Raw genomic sequence first — 18,273 nt, 5'->3', positions numbered from 1 at the left:
CATACGCATGTGTTTCTGCATATGTACATGAAGTGCTTTGCACTTGAAGCTATGGCCTGTTGTAGTTTCCAATGTGAGCATGAAGTGAAATTATTTATGTGTCATCATCTGCTTGCAATTCTTCTTTTCTTTTCTTTTCTTTTCTTTTCTTTTCTTTTCTTTTTAAATATAAAGTGTAACCTTCAGCATAGTTCTCCTAAAGCCCAGACTGGAGAAATAGATGGAAAAAAATATCTAAACATGAATCCTTTATAACTCACAGATATTGTACTTCTTGCAGTTTTAATGCTCTATCCTGAATTCCAATGTAGGTAATTTAGAATGTGGCACTCCTCTCAATTCTAAGGAACAGATCTAAACATATTATTGTTCCAGATCTTAACTGAATGAAGTTGCCTTAAATCAAGTCAGGCTGTTTTGTCAATCTATCCCATTATTGTCTAAATGGCAATGGGTTACTGGCAAAGGAAAATGTCAAGATGGACTATTGACTATTGTTTTGAAATGTATCTGATATATCAGACCTTTTTTTTAATGTGGTAGAAGGTTCTATACACTACTTTCTTTTTCCTTTTATATTCAGTGGTGTATTAGGCAGAAGTACAAAATCATAATGTGGGGGAAAGTGGATAGAGAGAACTGTTTCTCCTCCTCTCGTTTCACTAGAATTTAGGGATCAGTCAATGAATTCCAGAGAAACAAAAGGAAAGTACTTTCTCACACAGTGCAAAGTTTATAGCTATGGAATGCACTTCCATGAGATGGGGTGGATGACCGCTTTCTGAGATGGTTTTAAAAGGAAATTAAACAAATTAATGGAGGACAAGACTTTCAGTGGCCCTACTCAGGATGGCTAAATTATCTCCAGTTTTGGGGGTAGTATGCATCTGAATATCAGTTGCTAGCCACAGTGAGTAGGGGAATATTGCTGCACTCTGCTACTAAGCTGTAGACATACTTGAATTGCTTTATTTTCCGCCATGTACTGGTTTGTCCTATGGCTGATAATATAATTTCACCAGCCTCTCATATCATATCTTTAGTATAATTGCAGCAAAACGTTACATTTTGAAAATACTTTTATCTGGGTGTACTGATTTCGCTCTACTTATTCTCCACTTATTCCTGATTAGTGGAAAAATCTCTTGCACATTTTTAGTATACTGATATATTGATGAAGCATAACAAGGAGTCCTGACCAATTAGTCACACACGTCGTCATGGTTTATGAACATATTAAACTTGGCATGAAATCCCACCAAACACACACAACAAATGATCCCACCCCACCTGTAACATTTAAGCATAATGCATGTGGATCACAGTTGGTCTTCATGCCCATGGCATACATTTCTGGCAACAGCATAAAATACGTTAAAAGATTCAATAAATTCCTCTTTCTTTTGAACAGCTGGATGTGACAAAAGAGCTCTCTGTCCTTGATAGGACAACTACCATTGGTCTAAAGTGTGCACACTTGCAGTAAGTTATAGTGGTGGTCCTGTCTTGGTCCTTTTTTCAGTCACTGTTTGCTTTTCTACCCATTTTTAATACATTGAGTTAGTAGCTCCTTGCTTGAAATTCTTCCAACTCTTCAGGTATATTGTAAATTGTCACTCTGTTCAGGAGATGCTCACATTTGTTTTCCTCTATGAGCATCTGTCAAAACATCTTTACTGTAGACTATTTCTGACACTACTTTATTCACACTTTATAAGACATGAATCTTAACATGTGTGCAAATGTACTTAGAAAGATTGTTTTACTAGCAAACCATAAATTTGGCTGACCAGCTTCCATAGGCTTGCCAAACATAGCAGTGAAATACATATATCATGAAGTGCCCTCTCCTTGCATTTTTTAGGACAGGCATTTGAAAGTGCATTGGGAGGAGAAAACAGAATAATGTTGGCATTCATTTTTAGTGGTTTGAAATCAATATCTTAAATCCAAGCAAGGTGACCTAATGTACATTGCAACACTGTGACTACTAATGGACGGAACTGAATCCTGCTGAGTTCTGTAGCACTTACTTCTAGACAAGCAAGTTTAGGATTGCAGCCTAAACCACCCTTGTACCTGTCTTAGAAGCATGTTAGCAAAAACTGCTGCTTAGTATTATTGTTATAGCTGGAGTTGGATGACAAAAGCTGGTCATTTTTCTGTTTGTTTGGCATGCCATTATTTGAATGCCATTATTTAAAATCCCAAGATTTTAAAAATATGGAGATTAAGAGCTATATAGTTCTTAGAAAATACAGCATGCCTTCTTGTTCTTCCTCCCCTCCCCTTTCCCCAGTTACCAAGGGATCCTACATCTGTGCTGGTGGTATATCTTTATGGATGGGTGTATGCAGTTCCATGGCAAAGAAGACTGTAACTGGTGACAAAAGAGCTGTAACTGAGGCTGCTAGAAATGTGTAGAACTTCATACAAGTCAACTTGCCATGGCTCCTTGTCCGTGCCTCCTCCGCGGCATTGGCTTCATAAGACGCACAGACATTTCCCCTTACTTTTTAGGAGGAGAAAAAGTTTGTCTTATGGAGTGAAAAATACGGTAATTAGTTGTGCATGGTCCTAGCTTGGTAGGAGATCTCATGCATTGCATGTGGAAAGTCCCATAATACTGGTATTTCTAGGTAGCAGATGGTGGGCAAAATCCCTGCCTGAGACCCTGGCAAACTATTTTCAATCACAATAATACCGAGCTAAGTGGATAAATAGACTGCTCTTGTATGAAGCAAATCCAATATATCTAAGAAGCAAGGATGTGTACCACAGTGTGAAATACAGCCCTAGCTAACAACAGTCAATAAAGTTTTCATGTATAGGAGGCCTCTGTCTTGCTCTCTCAAGCAGCTGTTTTCACTTTATGGAGGGAGATTCTCCAGAGAAAAAAATCTCAAAACAAAAGAATGTATTTCCAAATGAATTTCTCTCTCTCCAAAATAACGAATGTTTTCTCCTTAAGGAAATTTGCCTGGGGTTTTGCACTTGACTAAATTCAAAGAAAAGGTTGAAGCCATTGCCATAGGGGAAGGATAAGTTAGATGCTTGCATTGCAGTGTGGTAAATTTAGCTGCACCGTGCAGAACCGTCTCAATTTGCAGTTTCCTGATGCAACAGGAAAGGGAAGGGATGTGCTGCAGACAGATGAGAGAAGTGGGTGGAGAACCATTTGTTAATTCAGCAGGGAGTGTAAGACCGGCACTGTCTATTAACTAGAATGCTGCAAGCCTAATACAGGTTTAATTAGTGTTGTTCTACAGCTGCATTTATGCTTACGCTATCCTCTCCTCCTAAAATACCTACTCAGTCTTGTTCTGGTGAGATGTAGGAAAAGATAGCAAGGAGCCAGATTAAAATATATGCTTAAATTGCTTTAAGAGCATCTGAACAATTTGGCAATTTTAGACAGTGCAAACTGTTCGTTGAGTCTGAGCTAGGTGTTAGCCAGTTTTGACTTTATCCTGCTTCACATAAAAACTGTAACTTTAAAAACCCAGTTTAACAAGGAACATCAATATCCTAACAAGACGAAGACTTAGCTAAAATACATAATGCCCTTAACATTTGCGGTATTTGGAAAGCCAGAAGGAGATAGTGTTCACAAGTGCAGAGCAGTCATTGGTACACTCGTTCATTATGACTTAATTGAATCATTGCCAATATGCCAACAAAAGTTGCAATGCCATAAATAATAATTACTAACCTGTCTGCAAACACAAAATTCTGTTAGCAATTTTGTGGTGGATTTGAAGGCCTGTTTTATTTGGGCAGGGTGGCAGGGAACCGTGTCTCCTTCCAGATTACAAAAGCTCCTTCAGTGCTACCTGATGGAAATCCTTTCTTGGTACTAGTCCACTTGGTAACATAGAAGCATCTCTTGTATAGTTACGATTTCACTCACAATGTATTATACCTGACAATTGACGTCCTTCATTCTCCCCCTTTACAACACTGTCACTTTTTGGACTATTTCCTTTAATGGTATGTTAAGAGCTCTGTTGGGTTGCAAAACAGAAGACAGGACAGTCCTGGACTATGATGTATTCACTACACATGTGAGGAAACCTTCGGCCTCCTGCCAGCGAAAACTTCTCTTCAGACTGAGGTCTGAAAGTGGCATGTTTTTGTTCAGGAAATTTGCAGCATGAAGTATGTGTTTTCCAAGACCAGTTCAACTCTCCCCAAAGCACATCCTTTATGCTTAGCAGGTGATATATGGCATACATAACTGATTTCCATGGTCCCTGACTCTTGCAATGACCTGTTATAGAAGCCTTGCTTATATTACTATCTTTTAGCCTGTCAAAAAAGACCTGTAGCAGGGATGGTGAACCTTTGCCTTCTAGACGTTGGTGGGCAACAACTCCCATTATCCCTCACCATTGACCATGCTGAGTGGTGCTGATTAGAGTTGGAGTCTGACAACTTCTGGGAGTCCACATATAGTTGTTGAGATGCTTTAATGGAAAACATGGTGCAATTACATAATTAGATTTGCAACTCTTGATGGACATATGTAGTTGTGTTGCTACTGGAAGATGGGTAGGAGCAGCAGGTATGGTAACTTCTGCAATGGTAATAGGGCACTAATTCATTCTTTGGAAGACTACAAGTATACCCTTTGATTAGGTGACAAAGCTGTCCTTGTACATTTATAATACGGTGGCTAATCAATGTTGGAGTAGCTAAATATTCTAATGAAGGTTGAGGTAGCCTAGAAGCTGCACTTATTGAAAGGATTTATGAGGCTGACTTGGTTTCAATATGGTATTCTAGAATTTCGGGTTTTCTTTATTTGCATCAGATGATGTAAAGCTTCAAACCACAACTGACCACAGTTTTGAGGCAAGTGTTGGGATCATGTGGATTGTCTGACACACCAGCTTCTTACTGAATATTTGTATCTAGAGCTTGTTTTGTGCTTCTGGCTGGTTATCCCTGAGCAACTAGGTCCCCTGTGTGGCTTGGCCAAAGTATGAACCCAGCCACTTCAGAGTAATTGCTTCCTTGTACCTAGTTAATTGAGGGACAAGTTGATCTCACTGAGAATTGCTTCTGGTCTGTTTGTATTACATATACATTATATTAGAATTTCTTGTTCATTGTAGCAAGTGCTTCTGTTTTGATTAATTAATCAAAATCTTTTAAATTTTGTTTTTAGTCTGCCTTGCTAAAGAGCAGTGTGAAATAAGAATGATAAACTGCCAGTGGAAAAGAACCAAAGGTACACTACCCATCTTCATTAGTAATCATTGTCCTCTAATCCTTTTCACGGGTATTCTGAAACTTTTTGGTAGAGAAGTTCCAAGTAAATTAACACTGAATACATTTTTGCTGAAACTGCCTCCTTTTACAAAATATTGATTGAAAAATCTGTTGGACATTAATGAAGGTCATATTGCCCAAGAGTTTTGGCACATGTATTTTTAACTGGATGTGTATATTGGATCGAATCCACAGGTTCTGGTCCTCCAGGGGGGAAGAATCTATTCCAAAGCCTCTGGAGGTAACCTGCTGAGGGGCCAGAGGACAAATAAACCACTACCCATTTCTTGAAGCTTATTTCTAATGTTTCATGATAAGGAGATGCTTACTTCTAAACAAGTTGCAATATCGAAATAAGTTATTTTCCCTCCTACCCATTGTTTCTTTCATAAATTCCTTAACATATATTGGTGAAGCTGTAGATGGTGCCAAAGCCTGTAGTTGGTGCCTACAGTTTAATGATATTTGGCTTTATCCCAATGTTCTCTCAGGTAGTACTGCACTGTCGGGAGAGAGACAGGGAAAATGTGTCCTTGTTAATTCTCCTCAACCTCTCAGTGGCTTTTGATGCCATCATCCATGGTTTCCTTCTGGAGCGGTTGTTGATGAGTTAGGAGTGGGTGGCACCAAATTGCAGTGGTTCTGGTCTTACTTGGATGGGTGTTTCCAGAGGGTGATGCTTGGGTGGTGCTTTTCGGTTTCGTGGGGCCTTCAGTGTGGGATTCCTCAGGGATCGATTTTATCCCCTATACTGTTTAACATCTACATGAAACCACTGAGTGGGGTTGTCTTGCTTCAGTAATGAACTAGATGAGAGCTGGTGAACTGAAGATAAATCCAGATAAGACTGAGGCACTGTTAGTCAGTAGTTCCGTAGACTGCATGGATGGGAGGATGCCTGTTACTGATGGGGTTGCAGTCCCTTTGAAGGACCAGGTGCACAGCCTGGGGGTACTACTGGATCTCTTGCTGTCGCTTGAGGCTCAAGTAGCATCAATTGTGCAGGGGGCCCTATATCAGTTTTGGCTGGTGGCCCAGCTGTGCCCATATCTAGACAGGGAGAGCCTAACCTATGTTGTCTATGCTCTAGTAATCACTAGGTTAGATCACTGCAATGTGTTATACATGGGGCTGCCTCTGAAGATGGTAAAAAAATTTATCTGGTGCAGAATTCACCAGCCAGGTTGCTCACTGGGGCAAGATGGCTTAAGCATAGAATGCCAACTATGGGCCGACTGCACTGGCTGCCAGTTATTTTTCAGGCCCAATTCAAAGTGCTGATTTTGACCTACAAAGCCATGAACAACTCAGGACCACAATACGTCAAGGACCACCTCTTCTCATATGCACCTTTCCAGTCCCTGTGATCATCATCTGAGACCCTTCTTTGTGTACCTCCTCCACAAGAAGTCCAGAAAGCACCACCAACATGAGAGCGGGCCTTTCTTGCCGTGGATTCCCACTTGTGGAATGCTCTCCCTAGGGATGCCAGGCTAAAACATTCCTCTTCTCCCAGGCGTTAGGCTAATTTAACAATCTATGGCCTTTAAAACTATGTGGGGGGTATTGTTTTTGTTTGTTATTATGCTATATAATTTTTGTGCTTCTATATTGTAAACCGCTCTGTGATCGTTGGGTGATGGGCAGTATAGGAATTTAATAAAAAGTAAAATAAAATACAGTTTTATTAATTTGTGATAAATACCTAATCCAAAAAAAGGATAAGTATAGGCACAGTGATACAGCAAGCTGAAGCAGTATGCCGTGCTTTGGAGATGGCAGATGCAAAGACTTCTGTGATTACAGGGACACTCTGGTTGCTACATCATTTTCCCCCCTAATACATCTGGGAATCACATTTGCATCCGTGTGCAGTTCACAGATGTATACAAGACTTGTTTGGTGCTAATAAGATCACAACATCCCCATCTGCTTCTACTCAGCTGATTGCTTAGTGTGTTTTTGCTTCAGGTAGTGCATTTTCAAATCACATGCACAAGGTCTCTGAACCAAAGTAACTATTCTGTAACTTCCCAAGTGTGTTTCTTGAAATTTGAATACTAAATAATTTATTCAAGTGAATGATAAATTTCAAGCAATCTGTGCTCATATGCAGGACATGTTGAGGTATAGTCACCTAAACAATGTCTTCAGAACAGTTAAAAAGCATTTCTGAAAACTGGATAATAACTGGAACAATTACCAAATAGTGGCTGACATAACAAAATTTGGGGTAAATTTTCAACTAACATGGCTCAGGTTGTCACTAATATTTGGCAAGGTTCTTCTAATTTTATGGTGCATTCCATCAATGACTTATTCTCTCACAAAACCCATTCATTAAAAAAGGAGCTGGTGCATGGTGATGCTGTTTGGAATGGTATCTTTGTGCAGAATTTGAAGCTTTGCAGTTTGTGGTTCATAATTTCAGAGGCAAGAGGAATTGTTGCAATGCCTTTTTGGAAAAAAAGACATCACCAAGGGAGGAGAGTTCCAAAAATTTGGAATTTTTAGTTAGCACCAAAAACCAAAATAAAAGTCAGACCTAAAAATAATAGTACCACATCCAGTAATATCACATTTTAGAAGCTACACGATTTCATTTAAGAAATTTATAGTACAGTATTTGTAAGTAGAGCAAAAATTCCAAGCTTTGCAAACCCTTTTGAGCAACCAGCTTTCCCAGAAAAACAGTACACTGCCAGTGAAATGATGGATAATTTTTTGTAATACATGACTAACATAACTATTAAAGCCTTTATTTAAGATACATCTGCCAGAAAGTGTTGGAGACATCTCTATGACATGTTGTCTACAATATTTCATGTTCTTTGTGTTTGACTCTGGGTCCAAGATTTAAATGTAAATGGAACAAAATATAATGCTCCACCATCTCTTAAGAGAATGGAAGTTGTAAAAAAGTATTTTAGCATTTAGTGTGCATCAGGAAGACATGTTGAAATTGACAAAAATTTGATTCAGGAACTCTGCTGTAGAACTGATGACAGTTTTGCTAAAGTTAAAATCTTGTTACAGCTGCCTAATGTGAAATTCAGCACAAATATTTACCATTCCCTGATAGTTCTGAGTAACTGGAACAGATTTTCTTTCAGAAAAATGGCAAAAGCGTAATAGCCTTTTCTGTGCCCATCAGGAAGAGGCAAAGGTTCCATGTTCAGTGCAAACAAACATGATTGATTCAGAGTATCTTATCTGTGAAGTTTGTGTTGGAATTGTCTCTGAAAGAATTCAGATAGCATGAGCCACACTGTACAAGTCATTAGTGGGAAATCTGTATGACAACTACAAATAGTTGGGCATTAGTGTACTTTTTTTTAGTACATTTTCTATGAATGACTGGCCTCCTCAAACTACATGTACATCCTGTTATTCTTCTCTTTCCTCTTAAAACGGCCATTATGAAGCAAAAATTGTGTGCCAAGGATATCTATTATAAGATGCATCTGCTTCTTTGGCAAACCCAGCCTATAGTATTGATGGCGCTGGGATTGTTGCTAGGTTGTTTTGTCACAGGATTAGACCACAGATGGATTTTTTGGCTATCACAGGATCTGGCTTGTTTCTATTTTGTTCATGCTTGGAGGTGGAAAAATAATTTTCTGAATATACAGGGATGAAATTGCACCTATGCACAAAACCTTTGCCAGCCTATTTATTCCCATAAATTCCTCAGTGACGTATTAGTATAACTTTGTTAAATTGTACTAATTGTTTTGATGAATTTGTTGTTGTTGTTTGCTTTAAGCTGTTTTTGATATTAGAGTGATTGCAATGTTTGTTTTTTACTGCTATTGTGAGCCGCTTTGAGCTCAACGTAGCTCAGTTGGTAGGGCATGCAATATTCAATCCCAGGTTCATGGACAAAAAGATTCCTGAATTTCGGGGGTTTGGACAAGATGACTCTTGTGGTCCATTCCAACTCTACAATACTGTTGTTAATATGCAGTATCTGAAGGATCACCTTGCTCTATAGAGCTTGCTTGATTATTAAGATCTGCATCCAAGGACCCCCTGGAAGTGCTTCCACCAGCAAAAATGGCAACCACCCTGGTTGTGCCATCCCCAGGGACCCTCAGGTGGCACCAAATTTGGTGGTGCAGTAAGCACTATTTAAGGCATATTTATTTTCTCCTTTAATGAATACTTTTATTTCTGCTGTTTGTCTTGTGTTGTGGCTGCTTTCCTTCCGGTTTTTAATCTGCTGTTTTTATTGTTGGCGTTAGTTTTTAAATGGTAATTGATGTTAGCATTTTAAGAGTGGTTTTATTTGTGTTTTGCTAGCCATCTTACAGGGAAATCCTAACCATATCTTTTCAGAAACATATCTACTTAATTCTACTCCAGGTAACTGGAGATAGAATTGCAACCTTAGAATCAATCTCTTTAAATAAACACTCAAGACTGGCAAATGTCCCTTCTGTGAACAGAAGAGGTTGAGATCCAGCAGCAGCTCCCAGGGGAAGAATACAAAGAGAGGCCATTCACCCACCCCCCCCACACACACACCATACCCCCCTGCAGTCCTGTACACCATCTCTCACTCTGTTCCTAAGAGCTGCTCAACCCTCTGGATAATAAGGTTTTACAGGGTACTGCAAGAGGAATCACTGAAAATCTTCTGCCCCATCCTCCTCCAGCAGCATTCCACAAGCAAAGTTTCACTCATCAGGAACTCTGTATCCAAGCCATACAATTCCTTTGAAATTTTGAAAATTCTGTTTTACTATTAGGTACCATGTTCATCTCTTTCTGGTTTTCCCTTCATAATTATGAGCCATAGTTAACAGCATGGCACGCAAACCTCCCCTTTCTTGGTGACCATTGAATTTGCAACACCTGCCAAGTGGAGAGTGCTTCAAATTGCTCCCAGTAGCAGTGGGAATTCTACAAGCAGACTGTAGTCCACAAAAGCTTCTGCCATAATAAATCCATTAGTCTTTAAAATATAACAAGGCTGAAGCACACTAATGTGGCTACTATGCTCTCTAGAAGCTGGTCAATTAGAATATTTGGTGATGTGTACCTGTTTTTTTTTTGCTTTTTTAAAAAAAAACTTTGCTAATTTTATCTGGTGGTGGTGTTTTATATTATTTTATGTACACAGCTTAGCTTTTTTTAAATTAAATGGTTTACACCTTTTTTTCTAAATGAGCCAAATACAAATAAAATAAATTCTAATAATTTGAAGCTGTGCTAGGTGACAGCTTAATAAAGCATGGACTGTGAGGTACAGGGGGCAACTGAATTCGAATCCTATAAATCACAAGTGGCTTTGAACTCACAACACAGGGATTTTCTCCACTCTGCACTCACATATGAGGCTGCTGCTGCTGCAGGGAGAGGAGTCGTGAGCCTATGGAAATCAGGAAAAGAACATGAAAAAACTTGAACAAATAAATAAAACACAGGAGTGCTTTCTGCTCACACAGGTTCCTCTTAGTTCCATACTAGTGAGTATCTAATGTGGTAGTCTGTCCTTGGACAATGAGGGTGCTTGGCATATCTGTGGTTAAGGATTTAGTTGGTTTATCTTTAAACGTGTTAAACCTTTCAGCCCTAATGTAAACACTGCCTCATAAGTAGAAGCTAAAGGGGGGTGCGCCTCCTCCTCCTCCTCCTCCTCCTCTATTTTTAAAAAAAACCAACAACCCCAAAACATTTTTAAAAAAAAAACAACACTTGAAATCTGCATCGAAACAACTGGATAAAAAGTTACTAGAGTAAAGTTGTTACTACTTCTTTCAGTTCTTAAAAATGCTTTCTAGCAGAAAGTAGTTAACGTGAATTGTAGTGGTTAGATTGCAGGATGAAGTGTGGGGCAACCCAAGCTTAAGGTCTCACTTTGCCATGAAGCTTTTGAAAGACCACACCTCTGCTGCCCGCGTGTTAACTCAAGCTATATACGAAAACCCTTAGTTTCATACCAAATGGAGTAAACTGATGAAGTGATCTGGCAGCATTTAAGTGAAGGGCAATTACTACTTTACTTCAGACCTTTGTTCTCAAATTCAGGGGCATTTTGGACATGCAGACACTCACACTAATTTAGGTATCTTGGGCAAAACGCTTCATCTCATCTTATATTTTAAAACTACACCTGCTGGTCTTTGTACGTCAAGACACTGGCTTAATGAAAGGCACGGCAGTTAAGTGGATTAAAGCTGATACTTCACGTTTAATTCCTTGTCGCAAGCTGAATGCCAATGGCAAGATTGTTCAGATCATCCAAATATTCAGCTAGTACTTCATTCTGAGACAATTTCCCCATAGTGCAGACTCTCCTTCAACCAAATCATATATTAGATTACTTGGGTACTGAAAACAATCTCCTTACCAAAGTTAAGAAAATACAATTAGCCTTTATATCCAGCTTATTAAATGTAATAAACTAGCATTTGCTTTTGGAGAATGGTAGATTACTATCTGTCCATGCTAGTATGCAACATTTCAGATTTAATTCCCTAGTAAGGGGCAGGAGTCATAAATCATTGGCTAATTAACTTGGCTAACTTAGTGAATCTATTACATCTGGACATCTAACATTGCCTTCTTTCTTTTTGGAAGAAGGTGGCCTCACTCTAGTGACAAGTTAAGTCTGGTGCATCCTCCTAACATCTATTGCAGGTTAGGTATACAGAGCATAATTGTGTCTGAGGTCTTAGCTTTACTACAGATGTGTGATGGTTTTCTTACATTTTTAACTGCTGTGGCTTTAAAACCCTGGAAATGAATGACATACTGTGAAGCATGCTGAGAATATTGTTAGACCTCTAGACCACAGTTCAGGGTACAGAGTGGCAATCTTGTGCACCCTATGTAGGAAGCAGTGCTAGAAGCTAGTCAGGCACCAGGCACATTTTGTGACTGGCATAGGTCCAATTGCAATCATGTGGCAATCCCTGGATGCCAAGTTGGTGACTGGGGAAAGCAAAAATTCACTTAGAGAAGGATCTGAAATATTTACCTTGAAGCTTGCATTTATTTTGTTCAGGATTGTTTTATTTTCTGTTTTAATGTGTTCTAAAGATTTGTTCTTTGAGATTTGTTCTTTAAAGTATAAAGCAGTATAGAAATGAAAATAATAATAACAATAACAATTATTATTATTATTATTATTATTATTATTATTTCAATCGCAAAAAACCCCAACAACCTGTGCCTAGACATTTGATTGTGGCGACCATAACCCTAGGTTTAAGGTGCCATTTGGCGATTAAATTATTTATCTGAGTTTCTAACACTAGTAGGTAGTTGGCTTCATTTAGACCAGTGAGACTTACTTCCAAGCAAGTTATGCAGAGGATAGCACTGTAAAACCTCTAAGCAAATAAGCATAGGATTGCATTGCATGTCTTGTACAGGAAGATGCATCCTTAAGACAGTCTGCTTCTGTTCAAAGGCCAAACTAGGGCAGTCCTGTGTGTTTAAACATAACATGGTCCTCCTCAATAGTTTAAAAGGGGGCATGTGTTTTAAGCAAAAGGGTTGTCCAGATTAGGAGAGCTGAACCATCCCCTTCCTGAGGTTTATGTCACTGCAGCTCGGCTGTCTTAATCATTTTTCTCTCAACCAGGATCACTTTTGGCATCTGATTCCCTGCTAGGAGAAAAATGAAGGGAGCTGAGCCACTGCATAGTTGAAGAAGGGTGTGTCCTCCCTGGGAACATGGCTCTAAATTCCAGCACCCATTCCACAACAGGATCAGGCAATCTTTGCTGTGGGTCATGCTACTTCTGATAGAATCTGTTGGAGGCTGCACCGTGGTGGTGGGCAGAGTCAAAAGCCGTTTGTCTCTTCTGTCACCCCCCCTTCCCCCTTTTTCCTCAATGACCTGCATAAAATAAGGTTTGAGGGCAATGGGTTACCTACACTTTGCGGGAGGGCAGGTCGTTGTAATAATAATAATAATAATAATAATAATAATAATAATAATTTATTATTTATACCCCACCCATCTGTCTGAGTCTCCCCAGCCACTCTGGGCAGCTCCCAATTGAGTGTTAAAAACAATACAGCATTAAATATTAAAAACTTCCCTAAACAGGGCTGCCTTCAGATGTCTTTTAAAGATAGGATAGCTGCTTATTTCCTTCACATCCGAAGGGAGGGCATTCCATAGGGTGGGCGCCACTACCGAGAAGGCCCTCTGTCTAGGTTCCCTGTAACATCACATCGCAATGAGGGAGCCGCCAGAAAGCCCTCGGCGCTGGATCTATACAGCTGCCTCACTATCTGCTTTGGCCCCTAATTGTAGCAATGCCCCTATGTAAAAGGAGAAGCTTTCTTTTTCTCATCAGATGCTAGAGGGTTGTATCTTGATTTCAGGAAGGCTTTTGACAAAATCCCTCATATTGCAGGGTAAAGCCAGTAAAATGTGTACTGGACAAGATAACTGTTAGGCAGAGGAAGGAGCTGCATTGGTCCCGACCCAGCAGTGCACGGAGGGAAAAATGAGCTGCATTTGCCCCAGTGTCATGCAGCTTGTTCTTCTATGTGCTGGACACTGGTGGTGGAGCAAGTCCCTCTACCAGCAGTACCCGGCGGTGGTTAGCGGACTGTTGCTGCAGTACCAAGGGGCTGCTGCACCATGCAGATGACTTCTTTTCCTTGATTATGCAGTTCACCAATATTAACTAGGCGCTTTCCACAAAGTGGGACTTGGGATAATATAGGATAATATTGACAGAGTCTTCCCACTCCTGCCCTATTGTGTGTCCTAATGCTCCCATCCTCCAATTTATTGCACATGTTATTTTGGATAAGGCTCTTCTGCAAATCGGCCTCACTAGTGTTGAAACAGGACTCAGATTTACTTTGCATATTTCTTTGTAGATGATTTTTTGGAACAAAATTCTTTCATCTTAATGAAACCGTGTTATGACATTCTAACCACTATCCCATGGCTACAAATATTTCTTGAGATATTTAAAAATGAAATGTATGACTGACCGCTGTGCTGTGGAAGTGTGTGTGTGTGTGTGTGTGTGTGTGTGTATATATATATATAGGCGGGGAGATGTGTCTCAGTATTAGAAATTTCCATGCCCACTTCAACAATTGAGTAGGGCTGTATGCCAGCTCCCTCGGCCAGTAAAGCGCCGCAACCCCAGAGTCGTCCGTGACTGGACCTAATGGTCAGGGGTCCCTTTACCTTTTTACAGTAGAAACTGGTTCTAATTTCTTATTCTTCAGCCCACTTACTTGGGTTCAATTATCAAAGTAATTGGCTTTCAGCTGCTATTTGTACAGTATATGCCATAGAAATGTCCATAGGGCTCTTTAGCTTTAGGTACATATATCAGTATTTCTCAAATTTTAAGTAGTCATGGGAGAAATTCAGCATAGCAGTTACAACAATCATTCTGTCAGCACACACTTTTCAGCTTGCCAGATGGAATGAGCCCCCATTCCAACATACACTACTCTGAGAGTTCTCCCAAGCCAATTTTTTTTTGGGGGGAGGCATCTTGGGTACAAGTTGAGGAAACCAGGGGAAGCCCCATTGCATTAATGGAAGCCCTTGTGCAGGCTTTCACCAGTGGAACTATTCTGCCCATAGTGTCCATAAGCATTTAATTGAGTTGAAATATGTCATTTTTAACACAATTTATAGTCTCCTCTCTTAGGGCAAAGCACTAAGCCACTAGGTCTTTTCAGGGTTCAGACAGTACCTAAACATTGTTTAAACATTGTTTAAAACAGTACTTATGAACAATGTGTTTGGTACTCTTGGAATTAAGACTTTCAGTTTTTCCATTGCCAAACTTTCATGCTTTGTCTGTGCAGCTGGCTTAGACTTCCAAGCACCAGTGTTTTTGAAGATCTCAAGTCTAGGGAACAGTCCAACTCAAGTCAAACTCTTGGTTTCATTCATTTAAGTTGGAGTGATTTATTCATCTTCTTTACTCTTTCCTTTGAGCTTAAAACTGCTTAATTTTGGTTGGAACATTTGGCTCGTCCTCTAAACGTTTTCCCTCATTTGGTAATATAAATATTTGCTGTAGAAATAGTGGTTGCCTTTAATATGCTGAGTGGTTTATATATACATTCTTTGTTTCAACATTAAAAATCCAAGTTAATTTTATAACTAGGAACACATGCAGAAAATATGACCTAATTTGATGCCTGCTCTTCTTGTCTGTGGGTGTGAAGATCATTCACATTCATATTGCATTGTATATTTTATTTTATGCATTTAACATAGTATTTGCATATGGGGGAGGAAAGTCACTCTAGTATTACTCAAACCCAGACCTTGAGGACATGGGTGGTAACAGTCAGAAACAAGGGAATCAGTTCTTATATCGGGGTTTTCACTGCTACCAGCTAATATATTTGTTAACAGAGAGATTGTTCTTTCTGGCTTTGCTGCTGGGATGATTATTCTGACCAGAGAAAACATAGAAGAAGCATATTACTAATTTTGAAGCTTAAACCTATTTGGAGTAAACAGATTATGAGGTCCAGAATCCAACAGAAGAAAACAACATAGACATATGCTAACTAGCTTACCCCATAACTTTGGCTAGCTGTTGCTGTTCCAAGAAGAACGTTCTCCATATCCAGGAGGCAGGGCAGATTACCCTTTCAAAAGCCATGCTGGTTTTGCTTCAGCAAGACTTATTATTCTAGATCAGGGGTAAGCAAACCAAGGCCCAGGGGCCGGATGTGGCCCAGTCGCCTTCTCAATCTGGCCTGCGGACAGTCCAGGAATCAGCGTGTTTTTACATGAGTAGAATGTGTCCTTTTATTTAAAATGCATCTCTGGGTTATTTGTGGGGCATAGGAATTCGTTCTCCTCACCCCCCAAAAAATATAGTCTGCCCCCCCAAGGTCTGAGGGACAGTAGACCGGCCCCCTGCTGAAAAAGTTTGCTGACCCCTGTTCTATATGGTTGGTAATCCAGTACATTTATTATAATGGATGCCATAAATGTGCATAGTTCAATGCAACAGAACTAAAAATGTCAACTCTTGCTTCAAGGAGCTTACAGCTAGAACTTGATGGGTGAGTGAGGAAGCAGTAGAGCAGTAACAAAAAGAAGTAGTAAATTAATAAAGAATAATTGTTGTAAATTAATTCAGTTATGTACGTATTTCCAATGAGGACTAAGCTATTCAGTGTGTTTGAACTTAAATAATACATCATCAAGCATGTACATTGCCTCTACCTGAAAAGTTTCTTCTCCCTTCCCCCTGCACAAAGGAGTGGATAACTTTCCATGATACGACATAGTGCAGTATGTTTAGGGTAGACACAAGCTGTAGATATAGTCAGCTCATGCTGATTTGACAGCCTTATTTTAAGTTGGAGGCTTTAGCCTGGTTAAAGAGAGACATGCTGATGATAATAGGTCTATGTTCTCTACATCTTCAGTTGTGCTTGTCTGTTTAAAGAGAAACATTCTACTTTGTACTATATGCCATCATGTGAAAGGGCAATATGATGTATTTGCACCATAATACGTGTGTCGTCTCCTTGCATGCTTTGAGTGACTTGCTCTGTAGGCTTCCAAGGTGCTGTGGAAGCAGGGATATTTGTACCACGGAGTAATAGCATCAGAACTTTTCTCAGGATGAATCAAGGTGCTGTGCAGTTCATATTGTATGTCCTAAATGAGCTCCTCTTTTCTTGCTTTATTTTTCAGCAGCCCATCGTGCCTGCCCATCCAATGGCTCCTCCTAGCCCCATCATCACCAGCAGCAATAGCAACAACAGCAGCAGCAGCAACTCAGGATGGGATCAATTAAGCAAAACAAATCTTTATATCCGAGGTCTGCCACCAAACACCACTGACCAGGACTTAGTAAAACTATGCCAACCGTAAGTATACATTTCGAAAATTGAGGGATATGTTGTTAAAGTGAGAAGGTGCTTTAAGTGATTTTGTGCAGGGCATTCAAACAACCCCTAAATGAATAAATACTGAAGCCAAGTAAGTCAAAATGGTTGAGGTTGCCCATATGCATCACCTGTATGCTGTGAAGCAACTTGTGTTATGGAGCTATTCACTTGCAAAAACTTCTTCCTCGTATATAAATATAAGGCTGTTGTTTGCAAACCTTAAAAGGGATTCTGTTAGCTCTGCAGAAATCATTTGAATAAAAACTAGTAAAACATTTGTGCTGTTCTTTTTTAGGATATTGTGTTGGGGTCTTTTTTAGGATATTGTGCCTCACATGCAAGAATGTGTATTCTCCTTATTGAAGGGATGTCTTTTACACCTCATACTAAAGAGCTGTACGAGAAAAAGTTTGACTAAATCTAATTACGTTCTTTCGTATAAGCACAAAAGCTTGTGAACTTGGAAGCATAACAACTATAAGAGAACCTACATATTATAGCACTATAGCACAAGTTCTTGGATGGGCATTTGTGGAGCAGTGGTGGCTGTTTCCTTCCACTCACAGTTATTTGGATCCAACCCTTTAAGTTTATCACTGAATCAAGTGGCAACTATGTAGATAGAACAGGCCCAGATTTGTCTAACAAAAGATATCCAGATAGGTACATGAGGCTTGGGTCACTGCAGGCAACATATGTGGGTCTATGAAAGCTAACTTCTTTCAACATGGCCCTGAACAACTAGAAGCAAATGGTTCAAGAAGATAAAAACTAGCTGGCCTTTGCCAAGTTGTCACTGTATTAATTTTATGGATTGTGGAAAGTTAAGCGTAAGCCAAGTTCTTCCCGCTAAATTTCTCTTTGGACAATGTTGTTCCCTGCTAAATTTCTCTCTCAGACAACACTGCCTTATTAATGTGCTTTTAGCAGCAATAACACACAAAGTGGCTTGATACCACAGCACCCTGTACTTGGCAAGAGGGGCAAAGTGATACAAATCTTTCCAGTTTGACTTTAAAATTACACCTAAACTGTTCATTTGTATTTCTGTTCTGGATTCTTCTTCTGGTTTCAGAAGGAGCTTTTGCTATATTTGTGTCGCTCTTACTTCTGTGTCCATTTGTTTCTGCCCCT

General features: G+C 39.6%; 1 protein-coding gene across 4 annotated transcripts in view; it reads left to right on the top strand.

The window, feature by feature from the left end:
- Nucleotides 1–18,273, top strand: part of RBMS1 (RNA binding motif single stranded interacting protein 1) — a 121,122-nt gene that overhangs the window by 53,942 nt on the left and 48,907 nt on the right. For all 4 annotated transcript variants that reach the window (XM_081008369.1, XM_081008368.1, XM_081008367.1 and 1 more), the window contains exon 2: nucleotides 16,943–17,118. In XM_081008369.1, coding sequence (XP_080864495.1) covers nucleotides 16,943–17,118 — 176 coding nt within the window. The remainder of the gene's footprint in view (nucleotides 1–16,942; nucleotides 17,119–18,273) is intronic.

This window comes from Podarcis pityusensis, assembly GCF_964106645.2.
Source record: "Podarcis pityusensis genome assembly, chromosome: 1".
Classification (NCBI taxonomy): Eukaryota; Metazoa; Chordata; class Lepidosauria; order Squamata; family Lacertidae; genus Podarcis; species Podarcis pityusensis.
Note: the sequence above shows the minus strand (reverse complement) of the source record. Positions and strands in the feature narration are given on the sequence as shown.